At 47.1% G+C, this 19,018-nt stretch overlaps 1 protein-coding gene across 1 annotated transcript in view; it reads left to right on the plus strand.

The window, feature by feature from the left end:
- The window catches only part of LOC144769611 (uncharacterized), a 248,238-nt gene that overhangs the window by 35,893 nt on the left and 193,327 nt on the right, over positions 1-19,018 (plus strand). The window contains exons 17-19 of the mRNA XM_078653774.1: positions 1,912-2,326; positions 2,547-3,610; positions 15,090-15,682. Of these exons, the coding sequence (XP_078509900.1) occupies positions 1,912-2,326; positions 2,547-3,610; positions 15,090-15,682 (2,072 nt within the window). The remainder of the gene's footprint in view (positions 1-1,911; positions 2,327-2,546; positions 3,611-15,089; positions 15,683-19,018) is intronic.

The raw sequence follows: 19,018 nt of genomic DNA on the forward strand, positions 1-19,018 counted from the left end.
TTTGTTAAACTATGTTACATATAGATGAAAATCCATAGCAATTGGCTTCATTGTGAAACTATAAGGATTGTTTTTATCTTGATCATCTTATTGCCTTTTAAATAGTATTGGACGTGAAGGTTTGAGATTTCCTCCACACATTAATATATTTTTCATTAGATTTCATTCACATAATGAAAATCTATTATCTGCAGGGATACCCTTTTCCTTCCTTTAATCTAAACTGGGCAGGAAGATTGCAAAATGATTGTTCAATGTCAGGTCCAGACATTGATGTAGAATTAGTTCACACAATTATTTTCTTTCTTCTGTTTCTTTTCACTCTTTCATTATTTTTTATTAGGTATTTTTGGATCTCATGTTGTTTCACTATGTAAAATATTATGTTGTCACTATTTTTCTACTCATCTTCCATTGAACCTATTATTAAATAGAGAGCATTGGAAATCTTTTTGACATGTTATGCCATGGTGTGATCCAAAAAAGTATCCAAAAAAGAAAACTTCATTTTTAATGCATTGTTGTGGTCCTGAAGGGCAAGCGGTTTATGTCAGTACACCTGATTTCTGTGGCAAGGATGAAGGTATAGTACTTTATCAGTAAGACACATTTGTGAATAAGCTGGTCAAGCACCATCTTATTATGTCCATTGTTTTGGAAAGATAATATTTTGGCATATATTGTCAGATGGTTTGCAGTGTGAAGGATTGGGTAACTGCTTTGGGGAATCTTGCATTTATACCTAAGTTTAGTGTTGCTTGATAAGAACATAAAGGGGACCACTTCATGGTAAAGTGTAAGTTTGAAAGCGTGAGAGTGGAATTTGGTTAAAGGATGACACACCAGTGAATGAAATTACTGTGATGGACAAACAGTGTTAGCGTTCTTTAGCTTATGTGGAAGTACTATGCAGATACTGGAGTTTAACAATGCAAGTGCAAGGAGTTGTAAGAATTAAGGTAGCGTTTTAGTTTGTTTTTTTGCTTCCCTATTTACTGTTGGGCGATAGATGCTTCTGTTCCTGAAGTGTAGGGTGGGGGTCTGGAGTTGCAGCTCCCGTTTGTTCTGGTTCTTATTTTTCTTGTTCTCTGCACCACTTCTGGCACGCTATATCTGGGTGAACGCATCCCGCACATTGACATGCTCCCAAGTCTACTGGCTCTCCGCTCGGCTTTACCCCCACCCGCTCCACCATGCAGGCCGACGGCCCGGTTTCCTGCACGGTTCCCTCATGTCTACCGGAGCGTCCTCGCTCCATATCATCAATGGAGTGTGAACGGCCTACTGGACAAGATTAAGCGTGCTGCCGTCCTGCAATACGCTCAGCGTCAGGCCGTAGATGTGCTTCTGCTTCAGGAGGCCCACCTATTAGGCAACCATTGCCCTTTCCTTGTGCGCTATGGCTTTGGAGCAGTCTGGCATTCTGGATTCAATAGAGGCTCGAAAGGGGTGGCTATCCAGGCGCTCTGCGCTCTTCCACTAGTAGCGGGTAAAGTGACGCATGACCCGCAGGGTTGTTTTGTTCTTCTAGAAGGGTCCCTCGGAGACCGTCCCCTTAATTTGGTAGTGATTTATGCACCCCCGCCCTACTGGCTCACACACTCCATAGGCTTACCCCTGTGATTGCTGCCCCGCCCCTGGGACTGACCCTGGTGGGAGGTGATTTTAACGCTGTTATGGACCCTGTCCTTGACTCCTGGTCCCCTTCCTCTACCTCCAGAACTACCCAATCTGGCCTCCTCACCACATGGGCCGTCGGCCTGGGGCTCGGAGATGCCTAGAGACTTTGGCACCCGACTGTGCGGCAACATACCCACACCTCAGCCTCACACCGCACCCATGCGCGCATAGATTAGATCTTCCTGCAGGCCTTGGACTTTCGGGCAACTCAAATGATTCTATCCTTCCTAGGGCCTTTCGGATCATTCTCTGGTGTCCCTCCCTGCGGGGGCCCTCCCCCCTCCTCCCGCCCATTTTGGCAGTTTAACGCCTGGTTCCTCCAGGACGGTGAGTTTAGAGACAGCGTTGGTGCCGAGCTCCGACGTTATTTAACTACAAACCAGGGCTCAGTGTCCTCCTCTCGCACCCTCTGGGAGGCCGGCAAGGCCACCATCCAAAGTTTTGCAAAGGGCCAGCTTAAGCTCCCCCGTGCAGCCTGGGAATACCAGGTCACTCTTCTTGAAGCGCAGGCCGCCCAGCTTGAGACCCTCCAGCCCGAGGACAGGGATGAGGCCCAGCATAGGAGGCTTACATTCCTGAGGGACGAGATCCGACAGACCTCCATGGAAGCTGCCAAGCTCCTTTGGCACTCTTCGGTGGCTGGAGTGTACGGCTGGGGGGATAAAAATGGGAAACTCCTTCATCTACCCATTAGCCAATCGTATAATACCGGAGGTGGTCGATGCGAGTGGCGGGATGCAACGGGCTCTGTTGGCGGTGGCTCAGTGCTTTGCTACCTACTACACTACCCTATATTTGGTGCGGGGGCCTGGTCTTTCCCTCCACAAGCTCCTCCAGTGAGAGCATTTCCCCCTTCCACGTCTTAGTGATTCGGCGGTGCCGGACCTGGATCTTCCGCTTTCCCCTGAAGAGGTGACTGACTCCATATCCCGCATGGTAGCTGGTAAGACACCGAGCCCAGACGGGCTCTCCCAAGAATTCTACTTGTCCTACCGAGATACCTTGGTCCCGCCTCTCATTGAGATGTATAATGAAGCGGTGGAGTGTGGCTCCTTTTGCCTGGAGACGGACCTGGCGACCATTGCAGTGATCCCAAAGTCTCAACTCCCCATGAGTTGTTGTTCGGATTATCGTCCCATCTCGCTCATCAACACTGAACGTAAGATCTTTGCCTCCATCCTGGCCAACCACCTACGACCCCATCTAGCCACACTGGTACATCCGGACCAGTGTGGATTTATGCCTCTCCGAGGCACCAGACGTTGTCTCAGACACCTTCATCTTACTCTTGCAACTCGGCACTTGCTGTCCCCATATTTATCTCTCCTGCTGGTTGACTTTGAGAAGGCTTTTGATTTGGTCGATTGGGGTTACCTGGAGGATGTCTTGGAGCAGATGGGCTTTGGTGCTCCCTTCCGCAAGCTGGTGCAGATGCTGTACCAGCGGCCCCGGGCGCAGGTCCTAGTCAACGGAGCTTTATCTCACTCTGTCCCCATCCGCCGTGGTACGCGACAGGGATGCCCCCTCTCTCTGATCCTCTTCTCTCTGGCTATGGAGCCCCTTGCCTGCCTTATTTGTAATGACTGCTCCCTCACGGGCTGGCGGTGGCCCAGCTTTGAGGAGGATAAAATCGCACTTCATGCGGATGACGTCCTGCTGTTTTTGGCTGACCCAGCCCAGTTGGGACCCCGATGCCTCCAGGTGCTTAGCCTCTTCGAATGTACTTCTGGTCTACGGCTCAACCCTGCTAAGTCTGTTTTGGTCCCCCTGCACGTATCGCGGGAGTGCTTTGATTTGCAGTCGACGATCCCCCTTCGACGACAGCCCTTCAAAGACTTGGGGATTTGGGTGGCCCTTCTCCCCGAACTTGCATGGTCGCTTAATGTCACCATGATGGTCAAACAGGTCCGTGCGGATCTCTCGAAATGGCGTACTCTACCCCTAAACCCTTTGGGAAAGATAGCCCTTTTCAAAATGATGATTTTACCCCATTTTCTCTACATGCTTCAAAACACACACCTCTTGTTTGCCAGGTCTTGATTCCGGGAGTTGGATGGTCTGATTGCGAAGTTTCTATGGGGGGAGAGGGCCAGGCTGGCCCTGGCCCAGTGCAGCATTCCACCTTTTGACGGAGGTCTTGTTCTGACGAGCCTCTATGTGTATTATTTAGCGACCCGACTACTCACGCTTCATTACTGGTTTAACGGCGGGTGGTCCGATCCGGCGTATCGCCTGGAACTGCACACTCTGGGCTTCGCCTCCCTCCAGGGGATGCTCTATGGTGCGGCTGTCACTCAGGCTCTCCCTGAGGTTACTTGTGGAGTGTTCCTGGCTTGGCGGGCCTCATTGTACCATACCCGCTGGTTGGGCAGGCTGACGCAATATACCCCCCTGTGGTGTGGCACCCGGCTCGGGGAGGTGGTGTACCTGGCAGCGTTCCGCCAGTGGGATCTCATTGGGACATCCCTGCTGGGCGATGTCTGGAGTGGTACCCACTTGCGCTCCTTTCAAGACCTGCAGGCCAGGTATTCTCCCCACCCCTCCCAACTTTTCCGCTACCTGCAGCTGCGCCATGCCCTTCCCTCATAAATCCCAAATGGTACTTCCTTGCCGTAGAGTACAGTTCGCCGGAAGCACAGATTATAACTGGTGAATTGGGGAAAGAGGGGATTTCCATAATATACCAATCACTCACTAATAATACCCCCAACTCCCTCTCTCACCTCTGTGATAAGTGGGAGGGCTGGCTTGGGGCGATAGAGGATGCTGACTGGAGAGATGCCTTGATGGACCCCAAAACAATCACAGTCTCGGCAAGGCTTTCGTTGGTCCAAATTTACTTCCTGCATGCTGCCTATCTTACACCGCTGCGCCTTCACAGGGCAGGGCTCCAGTCGAGTGCCCATTGCTCCCGCCGCTCCCATCCCAGAGCAGACTTCTATCACATGGTGTGGCTATGTCCCGCGATACAGAGGTACTGGGAGTCCTTAACTGGAGAATTGACGAAGGTCTTGGGCTGGGAGGTCCCTTTGGCTCCTACACATATTCTATTGGGCATAACTGATAGTGTGGACGGTAGCAGAGCCGAAAAGCTACTTCTTAACACAGCTTTGGTGGTAGCAAAGAGGGATATCGCTGCCCATTGGCTGATGGCTACAGCACCAACATTGGCACGTCAGCGCAGGGGGGTGGACTGGTGTGCCGCCCAGGAACGACCTCTTTATGTGGCCAGGGGATGCCACTGGAAATTTCGCCGAATGTGGGGGAAGTGGGTGGGGGTTATCGAGATTTAAGGTGGGTCGGCTGGATCTACGGAACGCTTCTAGGGATTTGGGCCTTTGATTTGCATGTATGTCAACTTTTATGTCAATGTGAGTTGTTCTTACCCTGGACTATTCCCATGCGATGTAATCCTGAATGGTGCTGTTTGTTTGGTTACATTGGAAACTCAATAAAACTGATTATCAAAAGAAAAAGAATTAATGTAAGCCCCATATTCAGGGTCTTGTGCTACCTTTGCAGAATTCCTGGCTGCATAGCAAACCACAAAAATAGTGTGGCAACAAAAGTAGTTTAAAATCCTTGTGGGAGAAAATAACATTATGTAAAATATTGTAGAAGTTTGATAGGTAGAGTTAAAACTAATAAGGTGTTTGAGCCAGGTGATTTTGTGGATCAAGGTGATGTTGTATAGCTAGTATTTGACAATAATGAGAAAGTCACATGTTAGCATCTTGTTGATGTAATCAAAATTAATGTTGCAGAAGTGAAAATATTAAAGGATTTAGGAGGGTGTCTGACATCTGTGCCTGACAAAGATTTTGCACATCATTTTTTATGTCAAAACACTTCTAAATAAACAGATGTGAGACTGTTAAATTATGGGGTAGACTTGTTAAACTCGGGTTCTCCAGTATTGGATCTTTCATGAATTCACATGCTTGAATCATTCCCAGTAGATGAGGTGGGAGTCCCACAGTACCTTCTGATTACATTGACTTAAATAGCGTATCTACATCATTTATAACAAACTAAACTCCAGCCAATCAGGTGGTACACCCTTTAAAATACTCCCTGCAGAGGCATATTCCCTCGGATTTTCTGTCACACGTCTTATGAAAGGGAGTCTCCCTGAGCTCTGCTCAGTTCTTCAGCTACTAACGTGATTTGGATTAACCAGATTATTTCTGCTGTTTCATTTCCCAGCACCTGGCACTAACACGTTAGAACAATTGAAATAACTTGTGGGACCTTTAGAAAGAAGAAGTTACAATGCAAAGACCCTCACAAGGAGTGTATCTACTGCCTTTATTCGGCCCACTAAGTAAAGGACTGTAAAACATGTTGGACCTTTTAATCTAAAACTCAAAGATAGAGAGGGGAGGCTGTTAATGTGGTTACAAAAATTCAAATGGAAACAGGTGTCATTGCTGAGGAGGAGGACAGTGAAGATTCTGTTACATCACAGGAAAGGTCAACTAAAAGGGAGAGGTTGTGCCAAGGGTGACCAGTGCTGCACAGAAAAGCCATAAAAAGGCTCACCGTGAGTCTTCAAAAGTCCCTTTTCATAGAGGGAAAAAGTATAAAACCTCCTCAGAGGTCACTAGATCAGTGCCTTCAACACCCTCTTCATCCCTGACATTACATCTTAATAAATCCTCTGCAACCTCATTGATGACGACAACCTCGTCGAGAGGGAAAAAGAAACCACCTATGTTACACCTTGCACTGGAACTGTTGACAACATTGTTTACGATGTCATCGACGATACCATCATAGATGGACAAACCAATACAAGAACCTTTACCCCTAAACATACTTCACCTAGCAAGGTGTCCTCCTTGCCACCAAGTCATCTATTAGATATGGACAACTCTAAAGATGATGATGGACTATTTGGTACAGCTCGTAGTCCATCTGAACTGAATGTCCAGTACCAAGAAGAAGATGAAGGGGACTATTATGAGCATGCATTTGAAAGGCAGCAATATATAGAAAAGCCTAGACAATAGTTCCGCACTATGCTCCGCCTCTAACTCCAGAGCCCATGAATAAGGTTCCTGTGGCTCTAGTGCATGAATTACAGGGCATGTTGCAGGATTACTATAAATGCTTCCCAGTCCTGAAAAGTTAAAAAGCATCTCCGATTCGGCCACAACTTCCTATACCAAGATCACCTGAACCTATGCCACCACACGCCACTCCAAGAATGACTCCGGTGTCAAATAATGCCATGCCTCCTCGGTAAGACATGTGACCTGTCCTCCTCCGATGATGATAGAGAGGATGGTAAAATTCAATATAATCAGTCAATGCCCAATGTATTAGACAATTATTTCATACCGACACCTTCGGCTCCTGCACCACAACACAACCGGTGGACTCCCCACCGCATGATATCAGTGACTTCCGTACTCTTATGGAGAGAGCGGCTAAACATTAACGACTTCCAATAACAATCTAACAATTGGATTGTCTTCTCTATGATTTTAAGGAACAATCTAGAAAAGCTGTAAGGGCAATCCCAATTTTCAAGGATCAATAAGCAATGCAAAGCTCCTGAAGATACACCACCATGTCTGGTTGGATATTTGAAACCAGACTCTTTCATTACACAGACTGCACAACTCCAGTCAAAAATCCTTCCACACTGATATAAACCCTACCTCACAAGTAAGGCAGATGCCTTGATAACATTGGGAAGAGGTACTCAACTATGCCAGGAACAACAGTACGAGTGGCCAATTCGCTGGCAATACTGGGCAGATATGGCCTCCGGATATATATAGTCAGACATCACCACATACATGGATGGCCATAAACAACGTAAACACAATCCAGACAGATCGGAGATAAGTTTCTTCGGAACTCCACCTTCTGAGGTCTGGAGATCATGGTGGCACCAGGATACCCCCCTCTGGCTATTCTCCAAAATTCGGTAGAACACTTGGGAATCAAAATTGATAATACTTTATCTATGAAATCCCAAATTCAAGCTCTGGTAGGCACCTGCTTCAGGTTGCTACGTACACTGAGAACATTTCTACCCTTACTGATACAAGGTAAACAGTGATCCAGGCCCTAATTAATTCCAGACTCAACCATGGAAATGTTCTATATTTGGGTCAGCCTGACTATCTCCTGAACTGCCATTTTAGGAGTAAGTCTGGATACATTACAAGACAAAACAAGTGTTGGCTGGTCAGCATAAGCAGAGAGAAGCTGTGGTGACCACGTGGGTAACCTCTAAGGTACCACATTGCTGCCTGCCACATCACCCAGGGTACAAAGATGACATATTTATGTTGTATCATAATTTAGCTGCCAACCTCAAGAATGCCCGTGTGGCGCCCATGTTATCCTATGGACAGGTAACACGTAAAGTATTTTCCCATGGGAAACACCACTTTAGGGACAATTCGACTTGCACTTATGTTCTCACCTTTAATATACTGCAACCAGCACTTGGGCAGAGGAGTTCTACCTTAGAGGTGCCTTAAATATACTAGAGATAGTGCATTTCACTGGTCAACCCATGGTGAAGGCACAGTCAAGCTCAAGCAGTTTGCACTGCTCCTGCAGTCTGCAATGGTAGGCCTGCTGTCAGCAGTTTATTTGGGTCACTCAGGATGGTACAAAACCGTGCTGCAGTCCTGGGGACCTCTTTACCTCATATGCCCTGGGTACCTCTGGTATCATATACTAGGGACTTATAAGGGGGTAAAGCCTTTGCCAATTTGGAATTACCTAGTCGAACAGAACAATTTTAGGAGAGAGCACAGGCACTGGGGTCTGGGCAGCAGATGATGAGCAGTCCATAATATAAGACAAGTGGGTTCTGCAGATCATACGAAGGGGCTACTCTCTCCCGTTTGAAACTTCTCCTCACTCCATGCCTCCATGCTACGACAGGCTGAGGGAGGATCATTTGTCCCTGTTCAGCTAGGAAGTCATGGCTCTCTTGGCCATAGAGCGGGTTCTGGTGCCAGAAATCAGATGTGGTTGCTGTTCCCAATACTTTCTGGTTCTGGAAAAAGACAAGGGCCTTCATTATATCGTTGATCACTGATCCCTCAAATACTTCCTCAAAAAGAAGAAATTCAAGATACTTACATTGGCTCAGGTCTTATCTGTCCTAAAGCCATGAGACTGAATGGTAGTGTTAGACTTGTAAGACACCTATTTTCACATCCCCTTCCAACCTCTCCATTGGCATTACCTGTGGTTTACGGTAGGCCATGAGCATTTTCAGTTCACTGTGCTCCCTTTTGGCCTTCCCAGCACCCCTCGGGTGTTCACCAAGGTGATGGCAGTGGTCGCAATTCATCTGCGCAGACTAACTCGCCCCCAGGCTGTTGTCTCCCACCTCCAGACTACAACAGACTTCCTGCGTCATCTGGGGTTCACTATCAGCAGTCCAGAGTCACACCTAACTCCTTCTCAGACTGTCCCTTCCCTTTCATCTGAGCAGTTTCGTGCTTATCCTCCTGAGCAGCGAGTCCATGGTATGATACTGATGTTTCAGCCTCTATCCTAGGTTTGGTGAAACTGACTGTGATTCTGCTGGGCCTCATGGCCTGCTGCATCCTGCTGGTGACATGCCAGATGGCATATGCGGAATCTGCAGTGGGACCTATAGTTCCAGTGGGCGCAGCATCAGGGACATCACTCCTGGGATGGGAGGTAGATATCAGAGGACTCTGGTCTCCGGTGGAATCTTGACTCCACATCACCATGCTGGAGCTCTATGCGGTCCAACTGGCATCGTGGGAAGGCTGGTGCAGGTGTTAACGGACAATGCCACTACCACGTGGTACTGCAACAGACAGCCCACAGTGGGGTTGGGGACCCATTGTCAAGAGGCCCTGCATCTCTGGATTTGGCTAGAACAGCAGGGAGTATCCCTCATGGTTCAACACCTGGAAGGTTCTCTGAATATCAGGGTGGATATACTCAGCTGTTGATGCCTAGCGGATCATCAATGGCATCTCCAACGTGAGGTGGCACTGTGTCTCTTTCAGCATTGGAGAGAGCCTTGGTTAGATCTGTTCGCCTTTCCTGAGAAAGAGCAATGTCAGCAATTTTGTGCGCTGAAGTTTCCAAGCCAGCTCCCGCTTGGAGATGCTTTTCGTCTCAAGTGGAGCTCAGGCAGGAATGACCGGGCCCAAGCCATAATTGTGGCTCTGGATTACGCATCGCGAGTCTGGTATCCAGAGCTTCTGAGCATGATCCCCCCATCAGGCTGCCCCTTTGGGAGGATCATCTGTCGCAGCATCAGGGGAGAGTCCTCCCCCCGAACCTGTCAACTCTTCAATTTCTTGCATGTAGATTGAGCAGCAGCTGTTGTTGTAAATAGATTTCTAAAAGGTCTTGTCCATATGCTCCCACCTTTCCATTTCATTATGCCGCAGTGGGACCTTAATTTGGTTCTTGCATTTCTGATGTGTGCTCCCTTCGAGCCTGTACGCAACTGTCCCCTCAGGTTGCTCACCATCACAACAGCCTTTCTTGTGGCAATTGCATTGGCCATGAGTGAGCTGCAGGCTTTATCATCCAAGCCTCCCTTTATATCAGTTTTTCCTGACAAACTGGTGCTTTGCACTAGGGCCTCTTCCTTACCAAAAGTGGTTCCACCATTTCATGTGGGCCAACCTGCCACCTTGTCCACTTTCCATGCTCCTCCTCAACCCTCCAATGAAGAGGAGTGACTCCACTGTCTAGACCCAAAAAGAGCATTGTCATTCTCCCGTGATTGCACATGAGCTTTGCAGGTGGATGACCAACTGTTTGTTGGGTATGCTGGTGTGAAGAAAGGTTGGACGGTGCAGAAGCAGACCATCTCTCATTCTCTGCTTCAAGATCTGATATGCACTGGCAAAGAAGCAGTCTTGGGAAGTCTTAAGAGCTCTTTCCCCCAGAGCTAAGGCTGCGACCACTGCGTGACCCTGTTGAGTTCCAGTCCTGATCATCTGTCAGGCAGCAATGTTTGCATCCTTGCACATGTTTACCAAGCATTACAGCCTGGATAGTCAGGTCTACAGGGACAGTCCTGCAGGGCTTTTTAGTCTAAATTTATCAGAGACCCACTTCTGAGGATGGTATTGCTTGAGTATCAATTCAAAGGTAGGAAAACTGTGACTAGATGTCTCTATCAGAGGAACAAATTCCTTACCTTCGGTAATGCCTTATCTGATAGAGACAATAGCTAGCTGCAGATTCCTTACCCACCCACCCATCCTACCCGCTCTGTGGACAGATTTTTAGGAACTGGACCCTACTTTGGACACACCAGTATCAGTGCACTCCATGGCTCTGCGCTTCTGGCGTGGACAATTGTGAAAAGTAAGTGACATCAGCATGCCGATTCGGCACCTACATATGTGACGAAGATGTCACTTCCTGCACGGACAACGGCACGCAAAGCTGACTGATGCCATCTACGGAGAGCAGGGATACGGCACATAAAAAAATCTTCTGGATCCAGTCTAACACCTGGGGAAATTCAAAGGTAAGTCATCTGCAGCTTGATATTTTCTCTACCAGATAAGGTGTTATCAAAGGTAAGTAACGTGTTCATTACTTTGTTTGCCACTTGGGCATTGAGGTTTGCTGAGAGAAAGTAATGTACTATTGAGAAAGGTGCCCTGGCTTTGTTCTGGGACATAACAAAGTTTAAAATTCCTTTGGGAAGAGGAGTCATAGTTTGATGCTTACATTGACCATAAACCGCTGAAAGAAATGCTGAGATGAAGAAGTTGGGCTCAGTGTCACCCCATATCTCCAGATGTTGTGGGGGGTTGACAGATTTTGTGTTTGGAGTATGTATACACCCGTGGTGAGTAATAAAGATGCCAATTCTTTGTCTAGACTTTTGAAACAAGATAATATTGAGGTTGAAATTAATCAAGATGAGCGGACATGCAAAGGTTTTAAAGTGTGCACCATCACAGAGTATTGTGTGAGTGAACAAGACTGGTTTGAAGAGTTGAGAAAAGAGTTGTAGTTGATGGAGGTAGATTGCCAGATCAAAAGGGGTGGAAAGGAGGCCAGATCAGAGACAATAACAATAACAGGACTTTTTAGTCTATCAGAAATAAGTTACCCCTGCTGGATTGTTTATTGTATCGTTGGTTACATCTGATACCTCCTAAGACAAATAGGATTTTTCTGGTAGACTAAGCTCATGTAGGATATCGTGGCATTTGAAAAATTAAGGAATGTTAAGGTTTGACTATCACAGGCAATGCACGGATTTCTAAGCTGACACAGTAATAGGAGAATGGTTGGATTGCAAACTAAATGTCAAGGTAAAGAAGACAGGGACTCAACCCATAAGCTGTAGTGAAATTCCGTCAGGTTAATAGGTTTAGGTACCCTTCAACGTTGTAGGACCTATTCAAAGAGAAAAAGTGCCATAGTAGTACTTGTATTAATAAATATGTCTTCCTGGTGGCCTAAGGTCAGAATTGTAAAAGATATCAATACCGACTCTGCGTTCAAATTTTTTTTATCTGGAGTTTTAAAATGAGGGGAGTCCCAGGATGTTATTGAGGGATATTAGTTTGTACGTGACTTCTAGGAAGATGTAAGATTACTTAAGGAAGAGAGGGACTACTCACAAAAATGCTCACTTTATCACCCCCAAGCAAATGACATAGTTGAGAGTTTAAACAGGACTTACAAAAGGGATGAAATTGGCCACAAGTATGGGAAGGAAGTGGATGACACTAGAGTCCTACATATTTAAACCACATGCCACAATGGACAGTGATCTGGTTGAGTTTATTAAAAGGAGTAAAGCATGTACAGATTTGTGTGCAGCTTGGGTCAAAGAAATAAATGATAGTGACGATTTTGATACTGATGTGCGAGTTGTAAGAGAGAGTCGAGCAAACAGGCAACTAAAAGACCAATTACGACCTATGGCAAGCAGTGGTAGATTGTTTGGTGGGAGTAGGGCGAGTTGGAGTTGTGAAAACAACGACTGTATTTCAACATATATCAAAATTCCGTGAATTGGTAAAAGTAATAAAGTTGATCAATGGAGGTGTAAAACTTAAAGATGGTTACATTACGACTTCATCCAAATATTATTTTCTCAGTCAATACCAGCAGTGACGTCAACGTTTTTGGTGAACGACAAAAAGGAGCAAGACTAATAATGCCTTAAATAAAGATGGAGTTGTGATAAGAAAAAAACACAGTGAGTCTTGGAGAATATGTCTAAGACCATCTCATCACCAAGATTTTGATTGTGATTATACATTCTGATAAGACATGTATCTACGATATATTTATTTATTTATTATTATTATTATTATTTTTTTTTCCCCTTTTCTTTTTTCCTTTTTTTCCACCTACCCAACACCACTTTACTCTTCTTCTATGTATCTCCTAGTTTTTCTATTCAATATCTTTATATCAACATAAATGGAGATTCTATACCTTTTACCAAATTTCTAACAGAGTCTTAAGTTAGCTTTAGTAAGCTATTAGTGAGCTCGTCAGAAACCTGGAAGGGAAGGAGGCAGTAACTAGCATGGACCAAAGAACAGATGGAGTAGAAAATAGGCCCAAACTACTTAGCAGACTCCGTCCTCCTACCCATGCTCAGCAGGAACTCGTCTGCGGCCTGCACTGATCCTATATTGTGCATAGTGTTCTTATACATGACTCTTAGTGCTGCCGGAAAAACCAACTGGGCGACGGCCCCCTGACTCCTGAAGGCTTCCAACCTCTTACCAAGCTCCCATTGCTTATCAAGAGTAATTCTAGATAAGTCCGATCTAATCTGGAAGTTGAACCCCTTAGCGTTTACCACCTTCTGTTTCAGTGCAATATTCAGGATAGTTTCTTTAACAGAGTAGGTGAGAAAATTAACCAAAACCTTTCTTGGTTTTGTTCTCTGGGGGTTCCTTCGAAAGGGCTCTCTGTGGATGCGCTGGGTATCCAAGGCTATTTCTTGCTCAGACATGTCTAGTCGTAATGCTTCCTTTAACAGAGAGACCACGAATTGTTTAATATCTGAACCCTCTTTCTCCTCCGGTATATTCAGAATTCGTAGGTTATTCCTCCGGGCATGGTTTTCTAAAGTCTCCATCCTGACGGACAAGCTCTGATTCTCTTGTCTAAGGTTCACTAGTTCTGCTTTTGTGGCGCTCAAGTTGATGTTCACTTCTGTAACAGAATCTTTGAGAGTTTCTGTCCTGGTAGTAAGAGCACCAAGCTTACTGTCCAAAGATTGACAGAAGCATCGAATGTCAGCTTGATTTGATGCAGAGGTCTCAAAGCCCTTTTTAATGTCCGCAGCCAAAGTTGCAAACATTCCCTGAAAGGAAGCCTGCAATGTGGTGACCAAATCAGTATTCAAGGCGTGAGTGGTATCATAGGCAATACTAGGATCTCCCTCGCCTCCCTCGCCTCTGGTAGAAGCTGTTGAGCCAGCATCTTGAAGAACCGACTGTAAGCTCACACCAGGTGCTACACTCGGAGGAGCAAAAGGTAATGGGGGGGCCAGTGGGGTGAACAGAACCAAGGAAGGCACAGATTGCTCCAAATTAGTGGGCATATGATAATCCACTGGATCGACTTGACCTGACCCTCCTAACCTAGGGGAGAGTAGTTGGTCCAAATTGCTATCTTTATCTTTCTTGCCCTTATCATTGTTATAGTTCACAATATTGCTGTCATCATTAGGTTTAGCAATAACAGAAATGCTGTTCTCATTTAGTCCCTCTACACCTTTTAAAGTGAGATCCAGTGAAAAATCTACGATATATTTATATTCTAGTTCTTTTTATTGCATTATTGAGCAATATATTGGTAAACTGTAAGTTAAATTGTATTTTTTACTCATTTTTTGTTTTCTTTTTCTCACTGTTTATTTTCTTTTCGTTTGTCCTTTGCCCTACTTGCTTTTTATCATATTCTGTGTGTTTTGTTATTTGTGGAACAGAAATATATGTAATTGGGGTTAGCAGTATAGTTATGCCTAACTTAGAATACTCTGGTATTCTTACCTCTGACCCGTTATAGTTATTTGAGTATGAGGCTTCCATTTGTGACAGCAGGTTGGTGGTTGGAGCCTCTCAAAGAATAAATCTCACTTTGGATTATCTTTCGTTTCAATTGTTTTCATATCCTCGAAGAAGCCTCCTCACAAATACAGTCTTATTAGGCATTCCAAGCAACAGATGCTAAACTAACAAAGTACATCAGATGTGGTAATTTCTAAAGACAATTGTAATTTATATTACTTGCAAGTATATGACTACATCATTATAACGCCTTTAACGGACAATTTGTTATGCAATTGTAATGGTATACTCCACACAGATTTCCTCCACATCCAGTAATGAGACAGTAGTAACAATCATGTGACTCTACTCATTTTGATCTCTTTTCTGCAGATGACAACTGCACCGAAAATAGTCACTATGAACTGTCTGGCACCGGCTGCCCAACCACCTGCCGCAACCTTCATCAGACTGTCACATGCGCCGCAGAGAGCGTGGACGGATGCTTCTGTGATGAAGGGTTTGCTCTTAACTCTAGCCTCTGTGTCCCTGAAAGTCAGTGTGGCTGCACCATGGATGGCGTCTACTACAACCTGGGAGATGAGGTCTTCCTAACAGACACCTGCAGCCAGAAATGCACCTGTACTGCCCAACAGATGGTGTGTGAGGCCCACACATGTGCCGCCCTAGAAGAATGTAAGGTCATGAATGGAATCAGGAGGTGCTACCCTGTAAACAGCGGAATCTGCTGGGGCTCTGGAGACCCTCACTACCACACCTTTGATGGAGTCACCTTCGACTACCAGGGCACCTGCAGGTACACCCTCAGCAAGTCTAGTTCCCAGACCGGCTCTCTCATTGATTTCAGCGTCATGGTGCAGAACGAGCACCGATCATCACCAGTGGTGGCCTGGACGCGAAGAGTGGAGGTCAATGTCTATGGAGAGCAGATTTCCATAGCAAGTGGGGAATATGGCACTGTTAAGGTAACTAAATCCTGTGATTTCAATGGTTATTTTAAGAAGCAGACATTATTCTATTCAGCCTTCTGCTGTGCTTCACCCCCACTTAATTATATTAGACTCCTTCTCACTCTGCGGTATTTCTTTCTATTTTGTTCAGGTCCTTATCCCCTGTACCCCCTTATTCCACTTTCAGCTAGAGTCATCCTGCACTCCTTCCTCCTCTACATCCACTTTTCAAGTTGCTAAGCTTACTTTTTGTTCTAGTTTGCTTCTTTCCTTTTCTGGCACTGTGTTGTTCTATTTGCTATTCTGTTTACTCTGCGTGTCACTCCTCTTTTGCCTTCCTCTAACTGGGGGGCTATTTGTACATGTTTTCCTTCCTAAAAGGTTTTTTCAATGGTTTTCGTAAATGATGAATACACATTGTTTTTGTTTGTATATTAACTGTCTTATGTCTAGTGGGTGATCTTTATTAGGTAATTTTTTCAACAGTGTTGATTCCTTTTTAGTAGTGCGATTTTTTTTAATTCAGCGTTATAGTGCAAGTTTATACTTTAAAGAAAGTCAAGCAAATATATTGCAGTATTTGGGGGGGGGGCGCTAGGGGGCACACAAGCAGAATGGCCGCACTGTAGTGAGGCTCCTGCTGCCTGACTGCATGATCCTATATTAATCCTTTACCACCAGCGCCAAAACTCTTAAAACTACAAGAAGCTTGTGGGGTATCCTGTCGAGCAGACTCGGTGAAAAGCTGACGACAATCGGAGGCTCCGGCTTGGAGCTACAGCAGTGACAACCCTGCACCGGGAGCTGGGCTGGAGCTTGTCTGCCTGCGCTGCCCGGAGCCCGTGATTACGTGAGTCTGCGGCTGCCCACGAGGCGTGTGGACCTCGCCGGCCAACAGGCGGCGGTGATCCTTGCTATGCCTCGCCCCCAGACCCGGTCGGCCTGACTGGACTCCTGGGCAGCCCTGTGCCCTACTGTCGTCGCCGGAGGCGGCTGGCATACACGCTGGACGGCGAGCTACGTGGGCGCTCTGCCTGCTGGTGAGGCCCTGCGTACAGTGGAGCACCATATACGGGAGGGAGGAGTGGACGGACAGTGACCCGCAGAGGACTGTTATATATCTGGGTACCCGCTGGCTGTCGTGGGAAAGACCCCACTCCCCCTCATACCGGACTTACCCAGTGGCGAGAGTATCTTGGCGCCTTCTCCCAGACCGGCTCATCTCCGCTGCCTGCGATCTATGCCCTGCTGGCGGGGGCTTCTTCTGGAGGTGGCGGACGTCTGCAGACCCTGCTCGCACTGGCACGTTTTGGGGAGGGGCATGGGCGTCCGCAGGGGGTGCAAGGGGGGTCGCTTGCCCCCCCTGGATCGCCGGTCTGTCCTGTTCTGGCCCAGTGACAATGTGGTAATTACAGCAGGCTGTGCTGGTCTCGTGCGAGAAGCCCCAGGAGTTGAAAAGTTCTCTCACTTGGGGCCTCTCGCACTTCTCTCTGAACTCTAGAGGCTGAAGCAGCCCCTTCCGAATCTCATGCAGACTGTGGCGTGGCCCATTGTCATTCTGTCAGCTCCAGATCATCACATAAAGAATGACAATGGGCCCTCTGCCTTTAAGGTGCCTTGCAGTGCAGACATCCTACCTGTGTTTTTTTTTTTTATTAAATAGTGTCAGCTGACACCAATGCAGCAGTGCTGCGATTCACAACTTAGCCTCATTAACAAGTAAATGGTCTTTTAAAGACTCCCTGTCTGTCTGTCTCCCTCCCTCACTCTTTGTGTGATCGGTCAGGCCAGGTGTCACAAAGGCAGTGTTATGGGTTGAAAGGCACGAGCCAGGGGTCACAGCCGCAGCCCCTGGTGACCCCAATATGACGTCCATGGTGCTGTGGCAGGATGCAGTGTGCAGAAACGCAGACCTGATGGAACAAGAGAACGCTGCAGACGAGTCTTGAAGTGGCCATGTTACGTGCCTGCAGCAAGCGGTGGGGTGAGGGGGGATTCACTGGCATGCTTCACTGCAATGGCAGCATCCACATGGGTTCAGATGTGTGGGCAATGCACGGACCGCACAGCATCCTTACACAGAAGCAGGCCAGAGCCTTCCAAGTCACCTTCCTTTTGTTCTTTCGGGCCGTTTTCTCTAATTAAAAAGACCAATTCGTTGATCAGATCTGCTCTTCTTTAACAGAAAACACTTTGATAGGTGAAGGATTATGAAAAATGCATCCAGTGATTTATTAATGTACTAGGATTATATTTTATGAATAGATCCTGAAATAAATAAATGGCTTCTGACAGAGGGAGGGAGACAGAGGGCGACAGACAGCGGGAGGGGGGCGACGAAGGGAGGGAGACAGACGGAGACCGATAGAGGGAAACAGAGGGAGAGAGACAGATAGTGGGAGGGAGACGGAGAGAGAGGGAGACAGAGGGAGAGAGGGAGGGAGGCAGAGGGAGGGAGACAGACAGAGGGAGAGAGAGGGAGAGAGAGGGAGGGAGAGAGAGGGAGACAGAGAGAGGGAGACAGAGAGAGAGGGAGACAGACAGAGTGAGTCAGAGGGAGAGCAAGAGGGAGGGAGGGAGGGAGACAGATAGAGATAGAGACAGACAGAGAGAGATGGAGGCAGAGACAGGGGCAGACAGGCAGAGAGAAACTGAGAGGGAGACAGAGGGAGGGAAACAGGGACAGACAGGGACAGACAGCGGCAGGGACTAAGACAGACAGAGAGGGAGACGGAGACTGAGGGATAATTAGAGAGGGAAGGAGACAGAGGGTGATAGAGGGGGGAGACAGAGAGAGAGAGACAGAGAGACAGAGAGGGAGACAGAGAGAGAGGGCGACAGAGAGAGGGAGACACAGAGAGGGAGACAGATGGAGGGAGACGGAGACAGACAAAGAGGGAGACAGAGAGAGAGGGAGGGAGACAGAGAGAGGGAGGGAGACAGGGAGAGAGACAGAGAGAGAGGGGAGGGAGACAGAGAGAGAGAGAGAAGAGAGATAGATAGAGGGAGGGAGACAGAGAGAGAGAGAGGGGGAGGGAGACGGAGAGAGGGATAGAAGAGAGATGAATAGAGCGAGGGAGACAGAGATAGATAGAGGGAGAGAAGAGAGATAGATAGAGGGAGGGAGACAGAGAGGGAAAGAGAGCGATAGGGAGAGGTAGAAGAGAGAGAGGTAGGAGAGAGAGAGGGAGGAGAGTGAGAGGGAGGAGAGAAAGAGATAGAGAGAGATGTGTGTATGCTTGGTCTGGTGGCTCAGTGGATGAAGGCGTCCGCTGCAGGGGCATGTGTTCAACCTCATGGTCATAGTATTTTTGTTGCTCTAGCCCCAACCCCCTGCCCCACTGACCCCAC

Source organism: Lissotriton helveticus, chromosome 7 (genome assembly GCF_964261635.1).
Source record: "Lissotriton helveticus chromosome 7, aLisHel1.1, whole genome shotgun sequence".
In the NCBI taxonomy this organism is placed as follows: Eukaryota; Metazoa; Chordata; class Amphibia; order Caudata; family Salamandridae; genus Lissotriton; species Lissotriton helveticus.